At 47.3% G+C, this 22440-nt stretch overlaps 1 protein-coding gene across 1 annotated transcript in view; it reads left to right on the forward strand.

Moving 5' to 3' along the window:
* BICDL1 (BICD family like cargo adaptor 1) overlaps positions 1–16873 on the forward strand; it is a 50684-nt gene extending 33811 nt beyond the window's left edge. Inside the window, exons 4-12 of the mRNA XM_069871251.1 lie at positions 500–616; positions 1273–1284; positions 2641–2787; positions 3794–3973; positions 4284–4502; positions 5229–5372; positions 8583–8713; positions 11353–11473; positions 15556–16873. Coding sequence (XP_069727352.1) covers positions 500–616; positions 1273–1284; positions 2641–2787; positions 3794–3973; positions 4284–4502; positions 5229–5372; positions 8583–8713; positions 11353–11473; positions 15556–15756 — 1272 coding nt within the window. The 3' untranslated portion in view covers positions 15757–16873. The remainder of the gene's footprint in view (positions 1–499; positions 617–1272; positions 1285–2640; positions 2788–3793; positions 3974–4283; positions 4503–5228; positions 5373–8582; positions 8714–11352; positions 11474–15555) is intronic.
* Positions 16874–22440: the final 5567 nt, after the last annotated feature.

The following is a 22440-nucleotide window of genomic DNA, read 5'->3' on the forward strand; positions in this document are numbered from 1 at the left end:
CCATCTGGCCCTCAGCCAGGAACTGGAGACAAAGAGCACTTGTTATCTTAGAGCTGTGCCAAAGACATTCAGAGGTTTAGAAAGAGTAGATTTAATAGCAGTGTTTCCTGGGGTCTGTGGAGATTGCCTCCCCTCTACCTTTGCAAGTGGCCTGGTCTCCTCCTCAACCCCAATCAGGCTACTAGTTTTGATGAAAACTAAATCCCGTGTAGAGCATGGGAGCTGTCATGCTATTTTGCAACGGCAGAAAGTTACGGGCTGTACCCCTTTGGCTGCCTCGGGGTAAAAGTGACATGACCTAAATGGCTGCTTGCCCATAAATCTGTCCAGGAGGAGCTTTTCACTTGTCCAGAATCTGCAGGCTTCAGAGTTCCTGCCAAAGCTAGGGCTTGTGCAGAGGTCGTACTGGGGTTGATCTTCACGTGGGCAGGAGGAGATAACTGCTTTCTGGCTACGGGATAACTCCCCCAGGGTAATACCAGCTGGTGTCTCCTTGCAGGCGTCAGAGGTGGAGCGGCAACTCTCCATGCAGGTCCACACTCTCCGGGAAGACTTTCGGGAGAAGAACTCCTCCAGCAGCCAACACATCGTGCGGCTCGAGAGCCTCCAGGCTGAGGTAAGTCACCCAAGCTCAGTCCCACTGCTCCAAAAGGTGGCCAGGGCTATTTTGTCTCCTCTGAACTAGGCAAACAAAACCTGCTTGGAGCAAACAAAGAGAAGGATGGTAGCTGCGGGGCAAAGAACTCCCCCATTGAGAATTTTTGCTGCAGCCCAGAGCTGGCAAGGGTGGCACGGGCCAGCTTCCACCGCTGCCTCGGCCACAAGCACATCTGCAAAATGAATGAGTGAGAAAGATCTTCCAGGAGCTAAACCATGGCTGTGCTATTGCAGGGCTGCTGCCCAGTACAGAATAAACTCGGGAGAAGGTCTGCAAGGGTTTTTCTGTTCTTCATGCTTGCAATGAAAGCAGCAATCCTCTCCTGCCTCTGAGCCATGCATGTGGGAAAGCAAGGATCCCCTGCCTGCTTTAGCTCATTAGCAGGAATACTACCTTGTTCCTCTTCCCTTCCCTGACCAGGGGTCACCGAGAACCACGTAGGCAGGAACTAGAGGGGTAGAAGATGTTCAGCTCTACTTCCTGATTGCTTTTTTAATTTATAAGCTGTCTGCAAGAGCTTTTCCTAAAATCTCTCAATTTCTTCTTTTCTCCTGCTCCCACCTGCTCCCTGCTGGTCCCTCGCCTTTCCTTTCCCTCTATTTGGGGTGGAGCAGCAGGTCCTCGAAGTAAGTATGGAGGCTCAGAAAGGGTTCGCCCACATGTGCATTGCTGTTGTCATGCATGCCAGTCACTGTGCATGCCTCACCTTGCCTCCTCATTGCCTTTCTGTCTCTTGCTTCCCAAATACCTTTCCCTCTGTGCCCTTCCCATGGCCCAGGGCCCACGGCAGCGTGGTGTTTTATCTGCTACACGCTCATTCACAGGGCGTTCATTACTGGCTTGGATACAGAATATGAACTCTTGATACCATCTCTGTATTATACCTCCTATTTTTCACACATTCCTTTTCTCCTGCCCACATAAGTCATGATAGTCGTGGGAAGAGACATCTGAAAAACCATTAATCACCCAAGAGCAGCTTTCTAATACCTACAGCAGTCTTTACCCTGCAGAAAAAGTCCACACGCTTTGCTAGCATTCCTTCATGCAGCCAAATCTTTCCAGCAACCTGGAAAGCAGCAAAGAGACAAGGTCCCAAAGAGACCAAGAAAGCAGTGGGGAGTTGCTGAACTTGTCTATGGTCAATGAATTGAAAGGAGACCATAGGGAATATTTAGGGTTGTAGTGGACTGGTAAATGGTATATCCAGTCCCCAGGGATTCTGTGTGTACTAATCTGGGAAAAGGCTCCTTTTTCTTGGTTAAACACAAAGTGACCTTGGCTGGTGCTGATTCATCCTGTGCACTGTTCCCAGCGAAGTGAATCACAGACATTTTGCTTGGCACATTGTTCCTCTTTACCTGAAATCGCTGCCCTTGACAATTAAAAGAAATGAACCAATTTTAAAGGCAACTGATCGCTGGAAGACTGAAAATAAGCATGGCACAGAAAGAAGTTTTCACAAGTAAAAAGACAGAAAAATCCCTAATGAGGACCATGCAGCAATTAAGAAAAGTGTATGGGCAGTGCTATGGCACAGCCCTGTGGGGAGCAGGATCATGCAGGCTCACCTTGTCATCTCCAGTACTCATACAGGAGAAAATGCCACCATGCTCAGTCGGGAACCAGCCAGGAGAAGTAAAAGTTTTGGCTAGTCTTGCAAATATTAAGGCACAAGGGGTGGATGGGGCTGGTGTCTGCTTAATCCATTTGGACACTTCTGCCTTCTCCCTGGCCTTCCATCAGTGCACACCCAGCCCCTTTGGAGCTGCCCCAGCAGTCCAGGGAAGGAGGAGTTTCTTTTTAGAGCCTTCCTAAGCTTTAAACCACACACAGAGGTCCAGTTTCTCTCACACAGGTACAGAATACATATGTCATACTTGGGTTTTTTGCTGTTTCGTTCCCCTCTGGGAAATGTGATTTCCCCCCTTCCTGCTTCCTGGAAAGCGTAGGGTTCGACACTGCCTTTCTTTCTTCTGTAGATCAAAATGCTGACGGATAGAAAGCGAGAGCTGGAGCATCGCCTTAGCGCCATGATGGAGGAGAATGACCTGCTCCAGGGAACCGTAGAGGAGCTGCAGGACAGAGTCCTCGTCCTGGAGAGGCAAAGCCATGACAAGGACCTGCAGGTGAGGAGGCAGCAAGTGGGACAGGGAAGCAGGGGGGAAATGGAGTAAAAGACATGGTCTGGGGTAGAATTGACTGGGAAGGTAATCAGGAACTGGGAGACAAAACAGCTGGAAGAATAAAATGGTTCATGGAAGCATGGCAGCAAGCAAGGTCATGAGCATTTTCCATAAGGACAGAGAGCAGGAGCCACAATGGGGCATCTTGACAGCAAAAAGCATCTTGGGAAGGAGATCTGAGCATGGAAGGGGAACAGAGTGCTGCAGAAATTAAGTAAATGCAAAAAGAAGCAGATATCTCTGGTTGCAGTTCCTTTTACCTAAGTTTTTAATAGTAAAATTGGCTTCAGAATGGGCTTCTTTAGACCCCACTGTCCCAGAGGACGGTAACCGGCCTCATAGTTCTCACTGATCAGATGGTTTCCCAACAAGTCCCATGTTCACAGCCATTTGTCACTAAATGTCACTCCCCAGAGAACAAGCTGGCACCTCTGTGCAGGCATCTTAGTAGAGAGCAAGATTTTTCCATTTCTATACTGTGGGTTAACAAGCACTGGATCCTCAGCTCTCCATAACATCCCTGAATCTTTTTTTTTCTGTATTTTTTAATATATATTTGTATTTATAGATTTGTGCAGATTTTTTAAAAAAACATTTATATTTTCTTTTCGGATTCTCTTCCTGCAGTGTTGTTTTCAACAATTTTTTTTCACCTGAGTACCAAATTCTTCACAATGTTCCCCATTTTAGTGCTGATTAACATGATATTTTTATCTTTCAGGATATTCTGGAGTCTAAGCAATGTCTAATGACATTTGGAGATTATTAAGCTCCAACAAATAGCAATACCAGCCAAGAATACTTTCCTCCTAGCTGGAAACCCTCTTTTGTGGCACTCATTCCTTCCCCTCAGCTCCTTCACAAACCAAGAGATTCATCCAGTCCATATCATCTCCACTATATATTTTTTTCCTGCTTCCTTGACAAATTCCTTGATTTTTTTTGCAAGCTGCACCAAAGCCAGCTGGAGCTCCAGGAGGTGCGGCTGTCCTACCGGCAGCTGCAGGGGAAGGTAGAAGAGCTCAGTGAGGAGAGAAGTCTCCAAAATTTCAACACAACCAGCACGTCCCTGCTGTCTGAGATAGAGCAGAGCATGGAGGCAGAGGAGTTGGAGCAAGAACGAGAACAGGTATTTGCACCCCCGCCCCTGGGAAAGCCCATCGACTTCTGTGACCAGCCCCAGAGGGGGAAAGAGTTTAATGCATTTGATCTGGATAATGAGGTGAACCAAGGGCCAGAAAATGGGGGTTGTGGTCCCGGTTCTGGTATCAACACCCTTTTGACCATATGAAAATAAACCTCTGCATCCATTTCAAAACCAACACAGCAAGCTAGACAACTACTTGTGAGGTTTGGCAATCACTTGCCTCACTTCACTGTGGAAGGAGCATCTCCATGGCCTTAATGTCCCAGGCTAATGTCAGGCTCTCTCATTCCAGCTGAGGCTGCAGCTCTGGGAAGCATATTGCCAAGTGCGATATCTCTGCTCCCATCTCAGAGGAAACGACAGTGCAGACTCAGCAGTCTCCACAGACTCCTCCATGGATGAGTCTTCGGAAACCTCATCAGCCAAAGATGTCCCAGCCGGCAGCTTACGGGCAGCTCTTAGCGAGCTGAAAAGATTGATACAAAATGTGCTGGATGGGGCAGACTCCACGGTAAGTTGGTGGCACAGAGACACCTTGTCTTGTGCATGTCCCCTTGCCCAGGTGCCAGAGCTTCCTGCAGGTTCCTGCTGGATCCTGAGGTCCCTGGTCTCCAAGAAAACCTCTGTGGCCCATAGAAATGGGCTGTCATAGTGCACAGCCTGCTCCGTATGTTTCAAATGACCAACCAAGAGCCAAGCCAGCACATGGGGTGGCTCAAATCAGGCCTATTTCCATCACCCACAAGCTAATTGCATTGCCAGTATGACATACTTGAGATGCCACGGTGAGGAAGGTAGTGCAGACCATGCAACTGCAGAACTGCATGGGATACTCACTTTCCTTCTTTCAGTACCTGTAGCAGCTGGTAAGAAGGCTTGAGCTTAGAGATGAAGTTGTATTTGTTAAATAAAAAAAAAAAAAAGAAGAGTCCTGCAGAAGGTCTACAAACTCAGAGACTGTAGCCATGTGATACCAAATGATCAGTGGGCCTCTGGTTTATGCTAAGGTGAGAACATGTTTGCATGTTCTTTTTACGATGTCTAGAAGCACTACCCTTGGCTGAGCATGTTTCCACTGCACAGGTACATGGAAACAAAACTGAAGGTCTACCAAAGTCCTATTCACACTTTCTTCTTCCTTGTTTTAATACCCACCACCCCACATAAGTATCAAATTAATGCAATTGACTTTTTTTAAAAGTGAAATCTGAGCAAGAGCTTTCTCTCCTGCTCTCAGAGCTCTCGACGAAGCGATGACGACACTTTAGAGGAACAGATCAGGAGAACAAGCGAGGATTCGCGAGCCCTGAGGGAATTAATGGAGGGAGAACGGGGAAAACTGAGACAGAGTTTGGAGGAGCTGCAGCGACTGCACAGCCAGGTTAGCAATTCCCACACTTTACATGTGGTTGTGTAACACCAGTACTTATCCTCCAAGACATGCCTTCCACAGAATATATCAACATGATAAATAACCCAGGAGGATTTGGGCCAAAAACCAGTCGTGGTTGGATGAAGGAGACTCTGCTAAATGCAGTGCAGAGGCTTTATGCATTGAGGATCAGAGTTTTGGATAAGTTGTCTAGAGCTGATCTCAGACACCATCTCAAGCAGTGAAATTTCCTTTAAACCTTTCCTCTAATCTGCTTTTCAGCCAACCTGTCTCACCTAAAGTCTTCCAATAAGAAGACTCCAAAGTACAAGGCTGATACGGGGGACTGGAAAATGATAGGTATCCAGTCTTGCTTGCAATAAGCCTTCCAAAAGGGTATATGCGACTGCTGGATGGACAGAACAGTGCTGCCGTGCTCTGCATGGTGCAAGGTTCACCCCAGCCCACAGCAGCATCACAAAATCCTCATAAATGCACACATAGAGAATCTCAATTATGGCCAGCCTGGCCCAGGCAGCACCCAGGGGCCAACAGGGCCCAGCTAAGGCTAAGACAGTCTCATCAGCAATGAAGAATCTAACCATAAAACCAACATCACAGACAAAGCACAGGATCACACTGCATCTGCACTGAATATAGCATCGTCTGTGTCTGAGGTCCTGTGCCAAAAGCAGCAAATGGAGACTGGCAGCCAAGGAGATACTCTGCAGTCCCTGTGACTATAGAACAAGCCTCCAAACACTGGAGATCTGGAGGCTGCACAGGAAGCAGCCTTTGGCACAGCTGCTTGTGCAGCACCAACTGCATTGGAGCACGGAATGGGATTTACGCCCTTGGCTGGTTTTGCCAGTGGTGCTGTATTGCTCTTTCACCATACCCCCTGGGAGAAGAAAAAAGAAAACACATCCCTGTTCAGAAAATCAGCACAACCTGAGGCCTGACAGCCTTATGTCGGACTATAGGAGCTCCCATCATGGCACCAAAGAAAGAGGAGCGTGAGCATCACTAAATACCCCTGGTAGCGATGGCTGTATGTATATGAGGATGGGAAACAGTCTCGCTGACAAAGCAGCTGATTAGAGGCAGACTGCGGCGAGGGAGCAGCCCTGGCACCCGTCCTTCTGTGAGAACTGCACCTCTCAATGTTGCAGTCACCCCAAGAGATGCCTTTGAGGGTCCAAACTTCTGCCTCCAGTGAGACATGAGCCCAGAGGCTCCTCTGGCCCTGCTGCCATAGTCCTGTTCACCACCCACAGGTCCCCCTTGCCCTTAAACACACGCGAGATGAGATGGGGGAGGCAAGGGCTTGATCACTGCAACGCGACTATGCTGACAGAGACCATTAGAGGCTTATTCACAGATTTTGAGTGCCCATCTGTACACCAGTCTGCTTTTCTGGATCTAGCACCTCCTTACACATGAGGCTTTGATAGGACACCAGGAGGGAGCAGCACTTGGTTGTTCTTTGCTGTAGCTGGTCTCCCCAAACTCCACCCAGGAAGGGCCAGAGGACCCACCCTGGAGCTCTGAATATTTAGGGAGCAAAGGGAAGACTGCTGGTCTACTTTCTTCTTGCACCTCTGTGTTATACAGAAAAAGATGGGGCGTAACTACAAACGCAGCAGACGCTGCTCTTGAGGAAACGCTCCAGCCTCACACAGCACGTACACACCACCTGCAGCTTTTGCCCATCACCCAGCCTTGCACTTGCTCAAGGTTAATGATTATCCTCACCTCTTCTAGAAGAGACAATATTGTCTTCAGTTCAGTGGTAAAGCAAATCAATGCACGTGGAAATGTGGTCCATCTGGGGCAGCAGCGCTTTGATGCTTCTGCATCCCTCTGTGCTGATACTATGATAAGAAGGGAACTCCTCTTCAACAGCTTTTGGGACTTCGTAGCACCACATGTGTTCATTTCTCCTGCTGAGAGCAAGGTGAGCTGGTGGAGACAGGAATCACCCCTGCCTCTGTCTACACTGGGAAGTGGTTTCCTGCCTTCTGCCTGGTCCATTTCTCCCCTCTGCAGCATCCCATTCTTACCTGAAACACAGACAAAAACAGTTAAAACCCCAAACCTATCTCCGAACGCAGATTCTTGGGGCATCTTGATCCATTCTCCCCTGGATTTTCAGGGGACATTCTCAGCACCTTTCACATAGCTCCCACCACTGCTCTCCATCTCTTCGTCACCCTGAGTGCAGCCCATGCCGGGCTGCAGGAGGGCACAGCTCGGGTAGGTTCCTTGGGGAGCCTTTGCACGCAGACAGGGCACGTTTGTGCCCTCCTCCACCCCGACCCAGCCATGCCACCCTTAGCAGCAGATCCTCCCACGCCGCCGATGTGACAAGCCCTTTTTGACTGTCTACCCTCTATTTAAAGATTTCTTTGAGGATTCAAGCGCTACTGAGCTGCATTTAGAGAAAGGAGGTGAGTCAAATGCTGGAAGGGTTTCCAGGTGGTGGAGTAGTGTAACAGAGCATGTGTGTGCCCTAGACAAAGAAATTAAACGTGTATGAAAAATTGCAAAGCTGTGCTAATGCAATCCTTGCATGATTTCACACCCTATTAACTCAGTCTGCACAGGACCAAAACGATAGATCATTTCTCAAGACTATTTAAGACTCCACACATATTTTAAAGCCTAATTAAAATTGTAAGATGTGCCAGTAACACCTTCTACGGCACGAAAGTCAATTTTCACGTCCTTTGTCTTCAGCTTCATACTACTTCAAGAGACCCTCCCCCAAAAAATCTTATTTGCCGTTAAATGATGTTTGCAATAATTTAACCCTGGAAAGATCAGAATGCAACAGGCAGACTCACGAGGATGTGTGCACAAGATAAAGTGCTTGGAGAGGGGCGATATTTCAGCACTGATGCCATAGTTGATGTAAAGCCCTTGGGACAGCAAAGTCACAGGTGGGCTCTGCCCTACACAGCGCTCGGTGCTGTTGCTGCATGTTACTGAGGCCGCCCTGGTGACTTGTCTTGCTGAGACTGGCATCCCAAGGTGAGCTGGCACATTTCACGGGGAGCTGCACCAACACTAACAGCCCCCTTCCAGCAAGCACAGCTTGTCTTACAGGCAGGGAAGCTCAGCCTCCAGGTTGGCCCATGTGGGTTTTTACCTCCTCCCCACACTAATGATGAATTTGTCTGAGCAACTCTCTGTTTCACACCCTCTCTCTGCCCACAGGTCACGCTGCTGAGCGTGGAAATGACAACACTGAAGGAGGAACGGGACCGGCTACGAGGTGCTGCTGAAGACAAGGAGACAAGTGAACAGCTCCTGCAGGCCATCAGGGATCGAGATGAGGCCATTGCCAAGTAAGTGGCATGAACAGCCAAGGCTAGGCTGGGTTAGCATACAGAGAGTGCCTTAGAAGGAGGGTTTTCCCATCCTCCACAAATTTCACTAGTTGTTACAAAGTGATGGAAGGAGTCTTCGCTTTGCTGGTGGTGGGAAATGCTCCCAAGGGGCTTGGGAGCAGGGTAGATGCTGATTTCCAGTGCTCCCCTGTATAGCTTCCAGTGCTATTGAGGACGTTTAGGAGGATGCTGTGAACTATGTTTTTGCCATCCCTACTGCTGGTCTGAATTACAGCAAGAAGAAGACTGTAGGGAACCAAATGGAAACACTAGATTTGCCCTATTTCTCATATTTCTCATATTTCTCTTCTTTTGCTCCTCCAGATACTCAAACTCTGCTTTCCTGCCCATCCCTATCACAGCCCCAAACCATTTCTCAAGTCACTCGCTTTCCTTTTCTGTTCTAGGGTCTTTTTGCCTCTCCAGTCCTGTCATTCTCTATTTCTCCTTTCAGGATTCTCCCATTGTTTTCACTCTTTATTTTCCCCATCCTCCTTGTAGACCTGTGCAGTTTTGGCACCCCATGTCCCCCTGCCCTGGCTCTGTACAGGGCTTGCTACCCTTCCCTGAGTACTCTTTGTCCTGCGGAGAGGGGCAGAAACATTCTGCCCCTGTGCTCTGTATAGAAAGGATACATCTGATAATCTCTTCAACAAGCAGATGAGCCAGGACACCACCAGTCCCTCTCCTTATGGAAATGCCTAATCCTCAAGCCCTCAGCAACAGGAGGAGCACGAGAACATTGCAATTCTGATGCTGCTGGGAGCTAAATCAGCATTCACAATCCCTTCATCTTTTTTTAAGTGACCCAATCATCCGTACTGCTCTCGCCCGGGTAGTTGGCTACCAAATTCCCATCATTGTCCTCTGTAACACCTCCATCTGTTGGCAAAAATCAGGAGCTTCCAAGCTTCACTGCCAGGTGCGAGAGAGGTGGTTCTGACATTTCCAGTGCCTGTGGGTTGCTAGTTCTGCTGTGGCTATGGCAACATGCTGCTGCCACGATAAATCCCTCAGTAATATCCAAGCAGCAATGGGGAGCTCCACAACAAAAAGCTATTTAAGATGTTCAAACCCACAGCCAGGAGTGGAAGGGTACAGCTTCTCTACGGTGGTTAATGACCCCGCTGGGACAAAGCACTAATATTTACGGCTGACTGTCCTGCAGTGGCAGGAGCCCAGAGAAAGGGGGGACGTGATGCACGGATGAGTGGCGGGTGATTAATGAGCAGAAAGTAGCTGCAAGTGAAAGCAGACAAGAGTGTCTTGTTGCTAGAAACGAAAATGTCCCTCCACAGCCTGAGCGGGCTGCTCCCATGAGCCTGGGAGGCTCATGATATGCTTCTCACCTCACACCTCAAGGGTTAAGTCGTTTTTGTTGAAGCTCTCCCCAAAAAAAAAAAACAAACATACCTCTGAACAGAAATAAAACCACTGCCTGAGGCAGACATCTGGCATGGAAAATTTTTAGCTTGAAGCTGAAGTTTGGCAACACAGGAAGCAAGAGGAAAATAGGATCCTATAATAGGAGGTGTTAGGCAGCTGGTACCTGGAATATAAACACAAATTCCCAAATTGTTCTTCTGCAAGGAAGCACAAGGGATCCATTAGGAGCCAATGAATTAGCTATGGTTAATACCATGCAATTATTTCTCCTGAAAGTGTTTGCAAGGAAAGAGGCTTCCCAGCAAGTCATGCTACGGTTTCCCATCACACAGTAGTTAATTGAAAACTTAAGGTTTGTGTTCACCTGGGCGCTCCCAGCATGATAAACACCAATTCCCCCCTTAGGCAGCTTAGGAAATTGCTCCTTCCTAAAGGATAACTCCTTTCCACTAGCCAGTAGCAACTGGAGCATCTCAGCCACTGAGCAATCAGGGCCCTTGGGGCAACCCTGGAATGGTGTCACACGCCCAGTGACCAGCAAATGCCTGGAAAGAGCTGCAGCAGCCGCGTTCCCAAGGGCTGGCACAAGCCTGTTGAAACTGAGAGTTTCCCTTAAAACATAATAACATTTAATCAAACAACTTTAACAGTTTGTCTTTCTTATAAAGCATATGCTGTGATAAAATTTCTTCCTTCACTCTTTCCTTCCTTCCTTCAGTCTAAGACTCAACTGAAAGCGGAGTTGTACTCTGTGAGAGTTCTTTTGTACGTTTGTTTGGTTTGTATTGCAACTTATTGATCAAGCAATCAGACAGATCATTTGGGTTTTAGCACATACCATTTCCCTTCCTATGCAATAGTAAACAGAAGAAAAGGAAAAAGTATTTATATGCAGATTCTACCTTGGTTTAGATGCCCAATTTTAATGGCAGATCCTGCACGTTATCCAGGCACAGTACATTATCTTACCCAGCAGTCTATCTGAATACCTTTTTCTGTTCTTCATGGTGCTGGGTTTGTAGTAATGAGGTCTTCAGTTCTGACCCACTCTTCAGACAAATATGTTGTCCAAACTCAGAGATGAACAGCTTAGGATCTGGGGACTTGCCAATGAAAGGAATTGTTGACTTCTTCTTAAGAACATGTTTAACACTTCCTTTAAAAAAAAAAAAGAAAAAGTCACATGCCCCAAATTCTTACTCTTTCCCCAGGAAGAACGCAGTGGAGGTAGAGCTGGCCAAGTGCAAGATCGACATGATGTCCCTCAACAGCCAGCTGCTGGATGCCATCCAGCAGAAGGTGAACCTCTCGCAGCAGCTGGAGGCCTGGCAGGTGAGAAACCCCCATCATTGCAGAGCAGAGTCTGGGTGAGCACGTGGCTCAGGAGTGACTTGAGGTGACTCCTTCCCCTTCCTTGTGGGTTCACTGCATTCTCAGCCTAAGCATCTATAGATAGGAGTGTCTGCTTTCAGCTCTGCAGGAGCCAGTGATGCTGTGGTGCTTGGAGGGGTGAAACACAGCCCTCCCCTGCTCAAAGCCCTTCACGTGTGAGCTGTTAATTAATTATATACAGGAGTACCAATTGAAAATGGAGAAACAGACTGTATCTCATGGCTGCATGCACCATGGGTACCAAACACTTTGCAGAGCGACCTGCTGCAGCCCAGGAAGGCGAAGTGTTCATGTAAGAGATGTCCCTGGGCAGATACAGCCTTGGGGAGGTATGGGCACAGCATGTCCTTGCATTGGAAATGCAGTAAAGTGGGAGGCAGAGAGGTTGTGGTAATGGATTTGCGATGTAGCTGCACTGTTTTCATCAACTCAGAAGATCCAGCAAGATGGAGAAGCAAAAATCCCATCTCTCCACTAAGGTAAAAATACCCAAACCCCAAAGCCACAGCAGTTCAGCGGCTGCCCCAAAGATGCTCTGCTTGGGATCAGTGGGGAAAACCCACATAACGGAGAGCCCCTGGGAGCAGACAAAGCTGTCTCCTCCCAGAAACAAGCACCAAGGGAGGGCTACTTGAATGGAAAACAAGCAGATACAAGAGAAAATGTCTGGGCCAGTTATAGCGCTTTGTTGCAGACTGTGCGAGCCCCTGAATCTGCTAACAACCAGCCTGACCGGTAGAAAACTCTCCCGTACAACCTCACTCCTGTTTCAACTCCACTGTGTTTTCGTTTCTCTTTTTTCTTTTCTTTTCTTTCTCCTGCTTACAGTTTGCTTCCTCAGGGCTTTTTACTATCTGGCTCCTTTGGTTTCTGATCTAGTGGCCTTTCTCAGTTCCTGTACCAACAGCTTTAGTCGTACACCCCTCCTGCCTTTGAGGTGAGCTCCCCACACCCTCGCCAGGCATCTGCCATCTCCTCACCTGCTCCATTTGCTGCCACCATCACCTGCATCTGTCTCTGTACTCACCATCATCGAGCAAAAGGGGCCAGTGGGGGTCCACCGATATTCCACACAGGCACCCCTGCCATCCCAGTACCAGACCAGGGCACAAGGAGCAGCATCCTGCACCCCACAGTGAGACGTTACCCAGCCCCTGCCCCGGTCACCGCGGGGAAAGCCAGGCTGAGGTGCACATATCATTAATCCTCTGCATTTGGCATATCTTGTATCTGGAAAACTGCTTGATATACAGGCTGGGATTTTATTTCTCAGCCTCGTTATCTAGTGAGTGACACTCAGTGCTGTGCATAGGAGTTGTCTGTATCCAAGTTCTGCTTCAGTTTGGATGGGTGGTATAAATTGAGACCTACTTAATAGTGCAGTCAGCATTTAGTGCTGGAATATCCCCAGTTTAGGGTTTTAACCAGAGATGTTTGCTTTCTCACTTCACACTATGGTGTCCAATCACAGCAACCCCAGTTCTGCTCCCATCAGCTCTCTGAGATGAGGATCAGGCCCACTAGCACTGCAGAAAGCTGTCTCAGCTTACTGACATCAAAAGTGTTATTAGCAAAATAGTTTCCAAGCACCTGATGCCCCCAGAACAGAAGCTCAACACAGAGGCGCAAATCAAGTCAGGTGATTCATGTATTTTGGGAGCTATTTCACAAAGCTACATGTTTCTGATAAAATGGGATAATATTCTGTGCTTTAGCTGGGCATAAATGGAGACTTTGATAAAATTTTGCTCTTGCATACTTTACCAAGGACCACCCACAAGAACAGTTTTCTGTAAGCACATAATCCTACAGGCTCTAACATAGGCCACAAGTGAAATCCTGGACATGCGAGTGTAGCACAGGAGTAGCAGATGTGCACCTTTCCCCTATGCCTAATCTGACCCCCACCAGTATTCATCATTATCTGACTGGGGCAGGAGGGGTGTTACTGGGGGTAGGAAAGGAGTGTGGAGCAGACTTGGAAGTGAAGAGGGCTGCTTCTCTGAAACAAGAGCTTGGTGGCTGCAGTGCAATAGTGACAGTGGCACCATTAGGTTAGAAAACACTGCAGCCTGCATGGCCACAGCCTCTGAGATCTCCTTGAGCAGCTTCAACCCTTATCTCATGCAAGGAGCCCAGCTCCAGCTCATGAAGAGGATACATGCCAGTTGAACCCCCTTCAGCCTCACTCCTGAAAAGAGCAGGAACTCGTGCCCAGCATGCCCAGAGCACACCAGTACCATGTTATCCAGCTTTATTGGATCACTTTATGAGACCTCATACCACTGGTGTTTATCCTCCCTCCACATTCCCGAAGACTCCTGTGACCCTGCCCAGTGCCCAGGCAGGGACCACAGCTCTGCCCGAGCCTCGCTGCATCCGTCTACCCCGAATCTCCACAGCCAAGTGCTGATTCACACATCGGACAGACGGGGACCTGAACACAGTTCACTCTCAATAACGCATACTGTATTTATATATATATATATAATATTTTGTGTGTGTATATATATATAAAAATCATACTCATCCCTTGTTACGTGGTTAACCAAGGACACAGATCTGCTATGCTGGAGCCTGGGTGCCTACCTCGTTTACTAGAAGAGGTGCCCTCAGCATCCAAGTGCTATACATTTTCATGTGGCAGCTTCACCTCTGGAAACCCGTTTCACCTTAATGCTGATGTTTACCTTAACCTCTTGGACTCTCCCTCTGCCTTTCCTCTTTCCAGCCCTGCTCTAAAAAGATCCAAAGCTTCCCCAGTCCACGTAGCTCTGCACCCTCCTGCTACCCTCCTGCTCGCCCAGGGAAAGTCTCCGTATTAAATTCAAGACCAGGCCATGTCTATCAATCCTTTTCCCTGTACAAAATGCTGCAACAAGAGGTTAGCTGTCATTCAATTTTCCAGCCCAAGTTGGCTGGTTTTGTTCCACATCAAGCTACAGAGCAGCTGGGGCATCCGCTGGGCCATGGCAGCACCTTCCCTTCATCTCAGCACTGCCCGGGTGGGCAGCCCTGGACAAAGTGCCAAGTGAACAGCGCTCCCACCGTTACAGTCCATCCAGAGTATCCTTGTTCTCACTAGATAATGTCTTCAGTCCTAATCAGGGACCAAACCACTGGAGAACAGTTGATTTCTCCCGTGGGGCTAGTTTGTGTGCACATTTTCACTAAACTACAGTTTGAATATGCAATTATAGCAGAAATAATTTAGAAAGGCTTAAAATTTGTAGAAGTGGTAGCCAGGTTTTCAAGGAATGCATTAACACGTCATTAGCAGAACTGACTAATTAGTTTGTGTAGATCAATTTCACTGTGCTGCCAACATGGATTAAACCAGAGCAGTTCTGGTACATCTGAAAAACCACAGTGTGGTTTTTCCTGCCCAGCTGTCAGTCAGAGCGCTCCCACCATTCTGCTGGCTCTGGGGGAAGGAGCAGGTCTAAGGGACGATCGCAGTTCTCTTTAGTAAGTCTGATGCAAAACCCACATGGGGTTTGGTGAGTCCAAACCTGGACCCAGCCTCTCATCTCCTGGCAGCACCTTCCCCAAACAAGCCCCACTGACAGTGACTGTGCAGGCAGCTCTGCCTGCTCCACATGGCAAGCACAAGACCTGCTCAGAACAGACATCCTTACTATTCCTGGCATTTGCTTTCAGCTGCATTCATTCTTTTATTTTCTTCTCCCCCAGAGGGGACACCTGCAAGCTGCAGACAGCAGAGAAACATAGTTTAGGTGTGCCACGAGAGTCCCAAGCAGGTGTGATTCTCCTCTGTGAGACCACCTGAGCAACTTATCCCTCAGAATTGTGTGATTTACCTTCTCTGCTCACTAAAAAGCTTCACAGCAGCAAACAAGGCTGAGCCTGCTGCCAGGTGGGGAGCTAGACCTGTCCCCACTCTTGTCATGCCTCCTCCATCTCATCACAGCACGTTTCACACCCATGTCAGCCACATCCCTGTGTGACCTCCTTTGAGCATCAGCTACCACTGACAAGCCTCTCCTCTCCCTCTGCTGCAGGATGACATGCACAGGGTCATTGACCAGCAGCTGATGGACAAACACCCGAAGGAATGGAGCCAGCTTGCTTATTCCTTCTCCAGTGGCTCCAGCGCAAAGCGGAGTGCCAGACCCTCCCCTGCATTCAGGCCGGAGCAGCAAGGGGACGAGCCCGTGGGGGCAGAAGGGAACCGTCTCTTTTCCTTTTTCAAGAAAAATTAAGTTGAAAAAGAGAAACCTCTCCAGCAATTCCTGCTTCAAGATGGGGAGCGGGGCAGCCGCCCAGCTTGCTGATGGACCTACCCAACTCTGATCCACTAAGAAAGAAAGAAGGGGGCAAAGGAGTTAACCTTTGAGACTCTGCACTATTTACACCGCACCTGGTCTGAGCCAAATGTTTACATGAATTGGAGATTTGCAAATTGACAATGGGATAATAATGGAAAGAAACTTTTCTTATTCTTTAAGTGAAGTGATAAACTTCAGGGTATATTTTAGGCGCTTTGACGCAGTCCAGTTTCTGCTGTGAAGAATAAACTGATTGTCTTAAAAGCACTCTCATGCTGGAGAAGGAAGTAAGCAGCTCCAAGACGAAGCAGCGCAGGGGACTGAGAATTGCCGTCACAGCAAGCACAGGGGGAAGAAGAGGGACGAATGCAAGAGGAGAGGAGTCACTTACACCGCTCTCCAGCTGTGGCAGCTGTGATGTCCTTCATCCATCCCACTGAGACTGGAGTTGCTCTGGCCCCAGCATTGCCATGTTTTGATAAGTGTAGCCTTCTCCATGGTGGAGGTTGAGCCCTCACTGCAGATCTTGCCTGGGCACCGCTCCCCTGCAGCTCTGCGAAGCTGTTCACCCATCGCTGGGAATCCAGGCTCCTCGCCGATCAGGGCAGTTGTAAGATTGCTGATGTTACTGTCTTCTCTAGCTCCCTCCTGTTACAGAGAGAAGAGTTGCAGAGTCTGTAGTTACACAGAATGTTAAGGGCTGACCATCCACAATGTTATGAACTGGATAAAAGTTGTGGGTGTTCAGTCCTGGGGCACCTAGTGTCCCTCGGATGGCCAAAGGTAGCTGTGGAGATGCAAGAAGTTACACATCTTTCCCCAAAGCCATGTGCACCTCCCAAAGAGGGCAAGAAACTTGTCATTTTAACTGGACAGGCCCTTAAAAACTCTAAGTAATAATTCACTGAAAGCCTGTCTGTAATGATGTCAGTAGGTCTTTGATGCTGGGTTGGCAGACTTGATCCTCAGAAAGCATGCAGGCATCTACCTTCACTAAAGCCAAAGGCGATTAGGGTGTCAGCAGAGCTCTGGAAAGCTGGCAGCTTATGCTGCCCCCCAGTAACGTGAGCTATGATAGCCTGAGGAAAACCCCTGCCTGTGGGTCATTTACTGCTCAGCCCTTCAGCGAGCAGGTAGCTGAATCTCATTTTGACTGAAGGTGATCAGAGCCTGCTATGCTCTAAGCGTGACTTCATCAACAAGAGGGAACGTAGCTTATTCGGTGTATACACACAGGGGTGCTGGAAATCCTGCAATACTTAAGTAGGGGCCTTCCCTATGAACTGGATGGGCACCTTATCTCAGTCTACCATCATAAACCAGCGAGGAATGCCAGCCTAAATTCAGAGATGTCCTCCTGCTGTCATGCACTTTTCACACGTTCTCCCAGCTCACAATACCAACAGGCCCTGATTTGTTTCCCTGTTGCTTTAAAGAAGCTACCACCTACACTGTCCCACAGGAGACAGAGCTGGGTTTACATTCAGCTCTGCCCTTCTCAGCAACTTAGGTGCTAAAACACCATCCTACAGGGAGCTGCTCTCTGCTCATTACTTACAGCAACAAGCTTTCTGCTAGAATTTGGTATCAAATACCTTCTTCTAAGAAGCAGGTAAGAGGTTGGTGGCTTGGTTTTTTTGTATTATTATTATTCAGCTTACCTATGGGATAGGACACCCATAATACCTCAGTACAAATATCTTTTCTGCCTACAAAGATTTCAGCATTCCCATATTTCCTTGTTAGCATGAAACTACCACACTGGTATGAAATCATCTTGCACTGAGGTAGCTCCATGTTGCAAGGAGCAGAGGACTCTTGAGGATTGTAAACAACAGTAAAAAGCCGAGTGGTAAAAAAACATTTACTTGAAGGCGATGAAATCTTGATTGCAGATTCTGCTCCAGGAACTAATTGGGTGAAGCACCACCAATACAGCTAAATGCTTACAGGGAAAGGAATCTGGAGTCATACAGGCAGGGAAGGGAACTAAACCTTTCCTCCCTGGCCAGTGCTCAGCTGCTGAGTATTTGCTTGTATCTACTTTGCAACAAGGGAAAGAGACTTAGTGCAGTGCTGAGCACACTCACAGGATGGCAGGTTCTCGTGTACCTGTGTTGTGGCTCTCAGTAAGGCAGAGACACAAGACACGCACTCAATATCTCCTCCTGTCAAGACTCAGTTATGCCCATATGCATTAACATAAACTTTAATACCTGCAAAATTAGGCATGGATTCATGGATGCCAGCGATACCTGTGAACGGTTGTCTTATACACTGTTTGAAAATGATGCTCTGCTTATTGTGAGAGAGCCCTGTGAACATCTTGGTCCTCACAGACCTTTTTTCTGCTGTCAGTTGTCATTTCCCAAGCCCCAACAGCTCTCTCCAAGCCACATGCCCAGAAGCTGCGTGGGACTCTACCCCATGAGGATGGATGGATGTAATGCCAAGGCAAGGGCCTTAACTTATCCAACAAAGACGTAGGAACGAGATGAAGAAAGGTGCCTTCTGCTACATGTTTGCTAAGAGGAAAGTGACTCATTCAGTTGCAGGGGTAGGCAATTGAAATGCACAGCACATCTCATCATTTAAGGAGGAACCTACCTGAATCCCATTGCAATTTTATTTATTCAATAACAATGATGGAAGAGCTTGCAAGAGGAAAGCCAGCACGTTCTAAGGTACCAGTAGGTATGATTTCTTAAAACTAGTCCCTTAACTCTAAAGACTTAGTTGCACTACTAAACCCAGAAATACAAGAGAATTGGGTTTAATAAACTGGACCACACACCAAAGGAGACCTCCTTGTGCTGAGCTGCTACTCAACAGGAACAGAAACTGCCTTAACATAGCAGCTAGGTTTTGTTGTTTTGTTTTCTAAAACCTCGTTGATGCAGTCCTTCCCATTCCCATTTGTCATGTGTTCTAACAAGGTCCTGACTATTTCACCTTGAGCTGCCATTAAAACATTCATCTGCATCCTGTAATGGCCAGGAGCCTGGAACCATCCTTGCGGCATCGGGTCAGAAGATGCTCCACTTGTGGTATTTGATACTTCTAGGACACACATGGCATAAAGGAAATTGGCTCCAGTGAATGACATGGAGGGCGCACGTTAATCCAGCAGGTACTCACAGGTACTCAGGATGCGAGAGCAGTTTGAAGGAGTAGGAGCAGCTCTGAATACAACACTCATCCTCGCTTTTGAGATAATGGTAAATAAAACAGTAGCGCTGCACAGTCACTGTTCAAATATTGCACAGAGAAGATTAAGGTTGCCTGCTGAGATTAAGGTTACAAAGAAGTTCCCCACAGTCAAGTAAGAAGTGACTGCTGGGGCAAGTGTTTATTGTGGTAGCCTAAGAGAGAAAGGATCGATCTCCCTTCAGAAAACCGTGCAAGGGAACCAACTGCGAACAAGAAACGAGTCAGTGTAAATGGAAGGCAAGTCACTAGCACTTTATCTTAATACAAACTTAGATCAGCAACTTGCCATGGAGATGAACAATAGATCAATTAATGACAACAGAATAATTTTGCACAGAGAAGCAAGGTTCCCAGCAGCGCTGCCCGCCCAAGGACTGGATAGCTGCACGCGCTTGTCCTACTTAGAATGGTGAATTCCAGATCTGCCTCTACAGCAGGCAAACTCTCTACTCCCCGCTCGGCTATAAAAAGCAAGATTGTGTTAACCAAAAAGCCAAGAAAGGAAGCGTCTGGGTGCTGCAGCAATGATTCCCTTGGATTGAGAGGGGGAAAGCACACAGCAGGGACAAGCAGAAAGAATGTATCTATAGATATGTACAGATACCACAGTGCTGTAATTTTTGTATGTAGCAGTAATGTAAATAAATGTATGGTTTTTATAAGATACATATTATACAAATCTATAAAAGCATATTTTTAGTAAAAACAATGCTCTATTTCTTTTGTAAATAGTTCTCTTCAGAATAAAACAGATCATTTATAAGAAACGGTCTCAGATCTCGAATCACTGCTTCTCTTGCCTAGCAGCAGAACAAGCTCACTTTTTGCACTGTCATCTTAACACCCAACGGCATCTCTAGTTCTTCATCAGCCCAAGAAATCCAGCCGCACGAAACACTTGCCTGTGCTCAGAAGAGAACGGCCCCAGTGAAAGAACAGTTGAAGCATTTACCTCTCCTGCTGCACAGGAAAATACAAGGGCAAGCTTGTAAATCTTCTCCACCTTTTTGTATCCTTTACATGACGGGATATTCAAACTTTAATGAGTTCAGACACAAAACACAGACGAACAATGAATACCTCCAGCTTACACCTGTTGTACTTCAGGCCACCTACCTGTCCTCGGGATCCCCCTCTACAGTTGTACCAGAACAGCGCAGGCAGACCAGGCGCCTTCCCACTGCAAGCTCCTGTCACACTTCTCCAAAGGCGAGGACTGGCTTTCCACAGCCGGCTTGTGCATCAGGGGTAAGCGAACGCTAAGGGCAGCAAGCACCGTGGTGGCTGTGTAGTTCTGATACAGAAAAACATAAGTTTCTCTTTTAATGGGAAAGTGGGGAGAGACTCCCAGTGCTTTTCAACCAGCTCGGGATCAAACCCCTGCTGCCTTTGAGGAGAAGCTTTCAAACCTCACTCAACACTTCTTGCAGAACAGAAAGATGAAAGATTCTAGCAAAATCACACACATCCCACTTCCATGCAGAAATGAGGTCACTGGTTCCAGCCTACTCCCTCATTCACATTTCACAACTAAACATTTGAAAGCATTAATTGTGGTTTTGCCAATACACCCTCCCAGGAAAAAAAACCCTCTATGTACAACAGGAGAGCTCACCCCTGGCTCACCACCCTCCACCTCCAGATGCTGGACAGCAGAGGAAACAGAGCCTCAAAAAAGATTTGGCAGCTTGTAACCTTTATTTTTAGTTTTTTAAAATTATTTAAAAAGCAGAATTAGAAACTTCATTACAGAAATAATCCTAGCAAACCAGTTAGACATTCCATTGCTCAACATTTAGGAAACTTCACATCAGCACCACTAGAGACACAGTCCCCACCCCTTCCAATGGACCAGTCGGTGGCAAGAGCAGAGGGATAACTGCTCCTCTACAGCCAGCTCAAGGGAAAAATAAGGAAAACATCCCACTTCATCCATGAAGTTGGACATCTGGATTGGCAGAGTTCAAGCCATGGCGACAAAGACCTGGACTCAAATAGGACCAATTTTTCCATATAAAAGAACACTCCAGGCTTGGGTGCACCATATCCTCATTTTATTGCATCATTTCCAGTAAATTCAGACATTTTCTTTACTTCTGCCTTAGGAAGCTACTCCCTCCTAGATCTGCACACACACCACCACAAGAGCCCCAAGGTATCACTCTGGGCCCTTGAATCTAGAAGCGGTAACGGTCACAGGACAGCTCCATCTCAATGGGAAGGTGCTGAGGAGCGACCCAGCCCCTTCCCTGGGCACACACAACATTCAACATCGAAGCAGACAGGATGGACTGGTGTCACTTAAGCCGCCACTTCTGTAGCTGCTCAAGTCTTACAATTATCAGAGCTCACACTAGCAATATCATTCCAGCTCATTCTTATTCTTGGGTTACCCATGAAAGATATGTGAAGAAAAGAGATGGGTGAAGGCAGCTGGATACATCCTCCCAGCACCTGAACTGATTAAAAAACAAGTGTTACACATTCATCATTTGCATTTTTTAAAAAGTCTTTTAAGTGATTGATTGTGATGTGATTGTATGATCAGGGCTCCTACCACAACCCATAAAATCTAAAGAAATGCAGGCAAAATAAGTGACTTAAAATTTAACCTCTCCCGGGGGAAGGGGAGGAAGGAAGAGAAGTGGGCTGACTGGAAGTTCACGGACATTGGTGAATCACATCCTACCAAACTGAGGCCAGAAATTCCATTGGGCCACTTACTGACAAACTGAGTACGTCCACCTTCAAAGTCTTAAAGGAAGCCAAACCCTCCATGCCTTTTAGTCATTTTTACAAAAAAAAAAAATCTTTTTTCATTATTATTTAGGCCATTATTCAGGTGCTGAGCATGTACTTTCAGCCCAGACATTTGATATTTTAGTTACGCGCACACACACTCTCCACCTGTAACTACAGCTACTTGGCCTGACGAACTGAGCCCTGGGTTTCCCAGAAAGGCCAACAAGGGCCAGGAAAACACTGCTGAGCATAGTGAGACCAGTTTGTTTCCAAGAGTGATCCTCCATCACCACATAACCCAAGCAAGCAAGCTTCCCATTTCTTTCCACTGAACAGCAGTCCTCCTCTCTACCAGAAGAATCCTGGGAATGATCCTGCAGCAGCTTTCATATTCAGACATCAATCCAGGACAGCCGGATCTATTTTCATGCCTTTTCTTTCTCAAAAAGAAGAGCTTTGCCACCAAAATTCACATTCAAGTTCAGATCGCCTATTTGTGGACAGGGCAATGAGAAGTTTGGAAGTTTTTGGCAGAATCACATGATTTTTGTTGTTCTTCAAAGAAACGGACCCTCACTTAGGACCCTGGCAGAACCAGAAGCAGAGGTCAAAGGAGTTAAACTTTGCTTTTTCTTAAAAAAAAGAAGTTTTATCCAAATAAATCCC

Source organism: Phaenicophaeus curvirostris, chromosome 17, assembly GCF_032191515.1.
Source record: "Phaenicophaeus curvirostris isolate KB17595 chromosome 17, BPBGC_Pcur_1.0, whole genome shotgun sequence".
Lineage (NCBI taxonomy): Eukaryota > Metazoa > Chordata > Aves > Cuculiformes > Cuculidae > Phaenicophaeus > Phaenicophaeus curvirostris.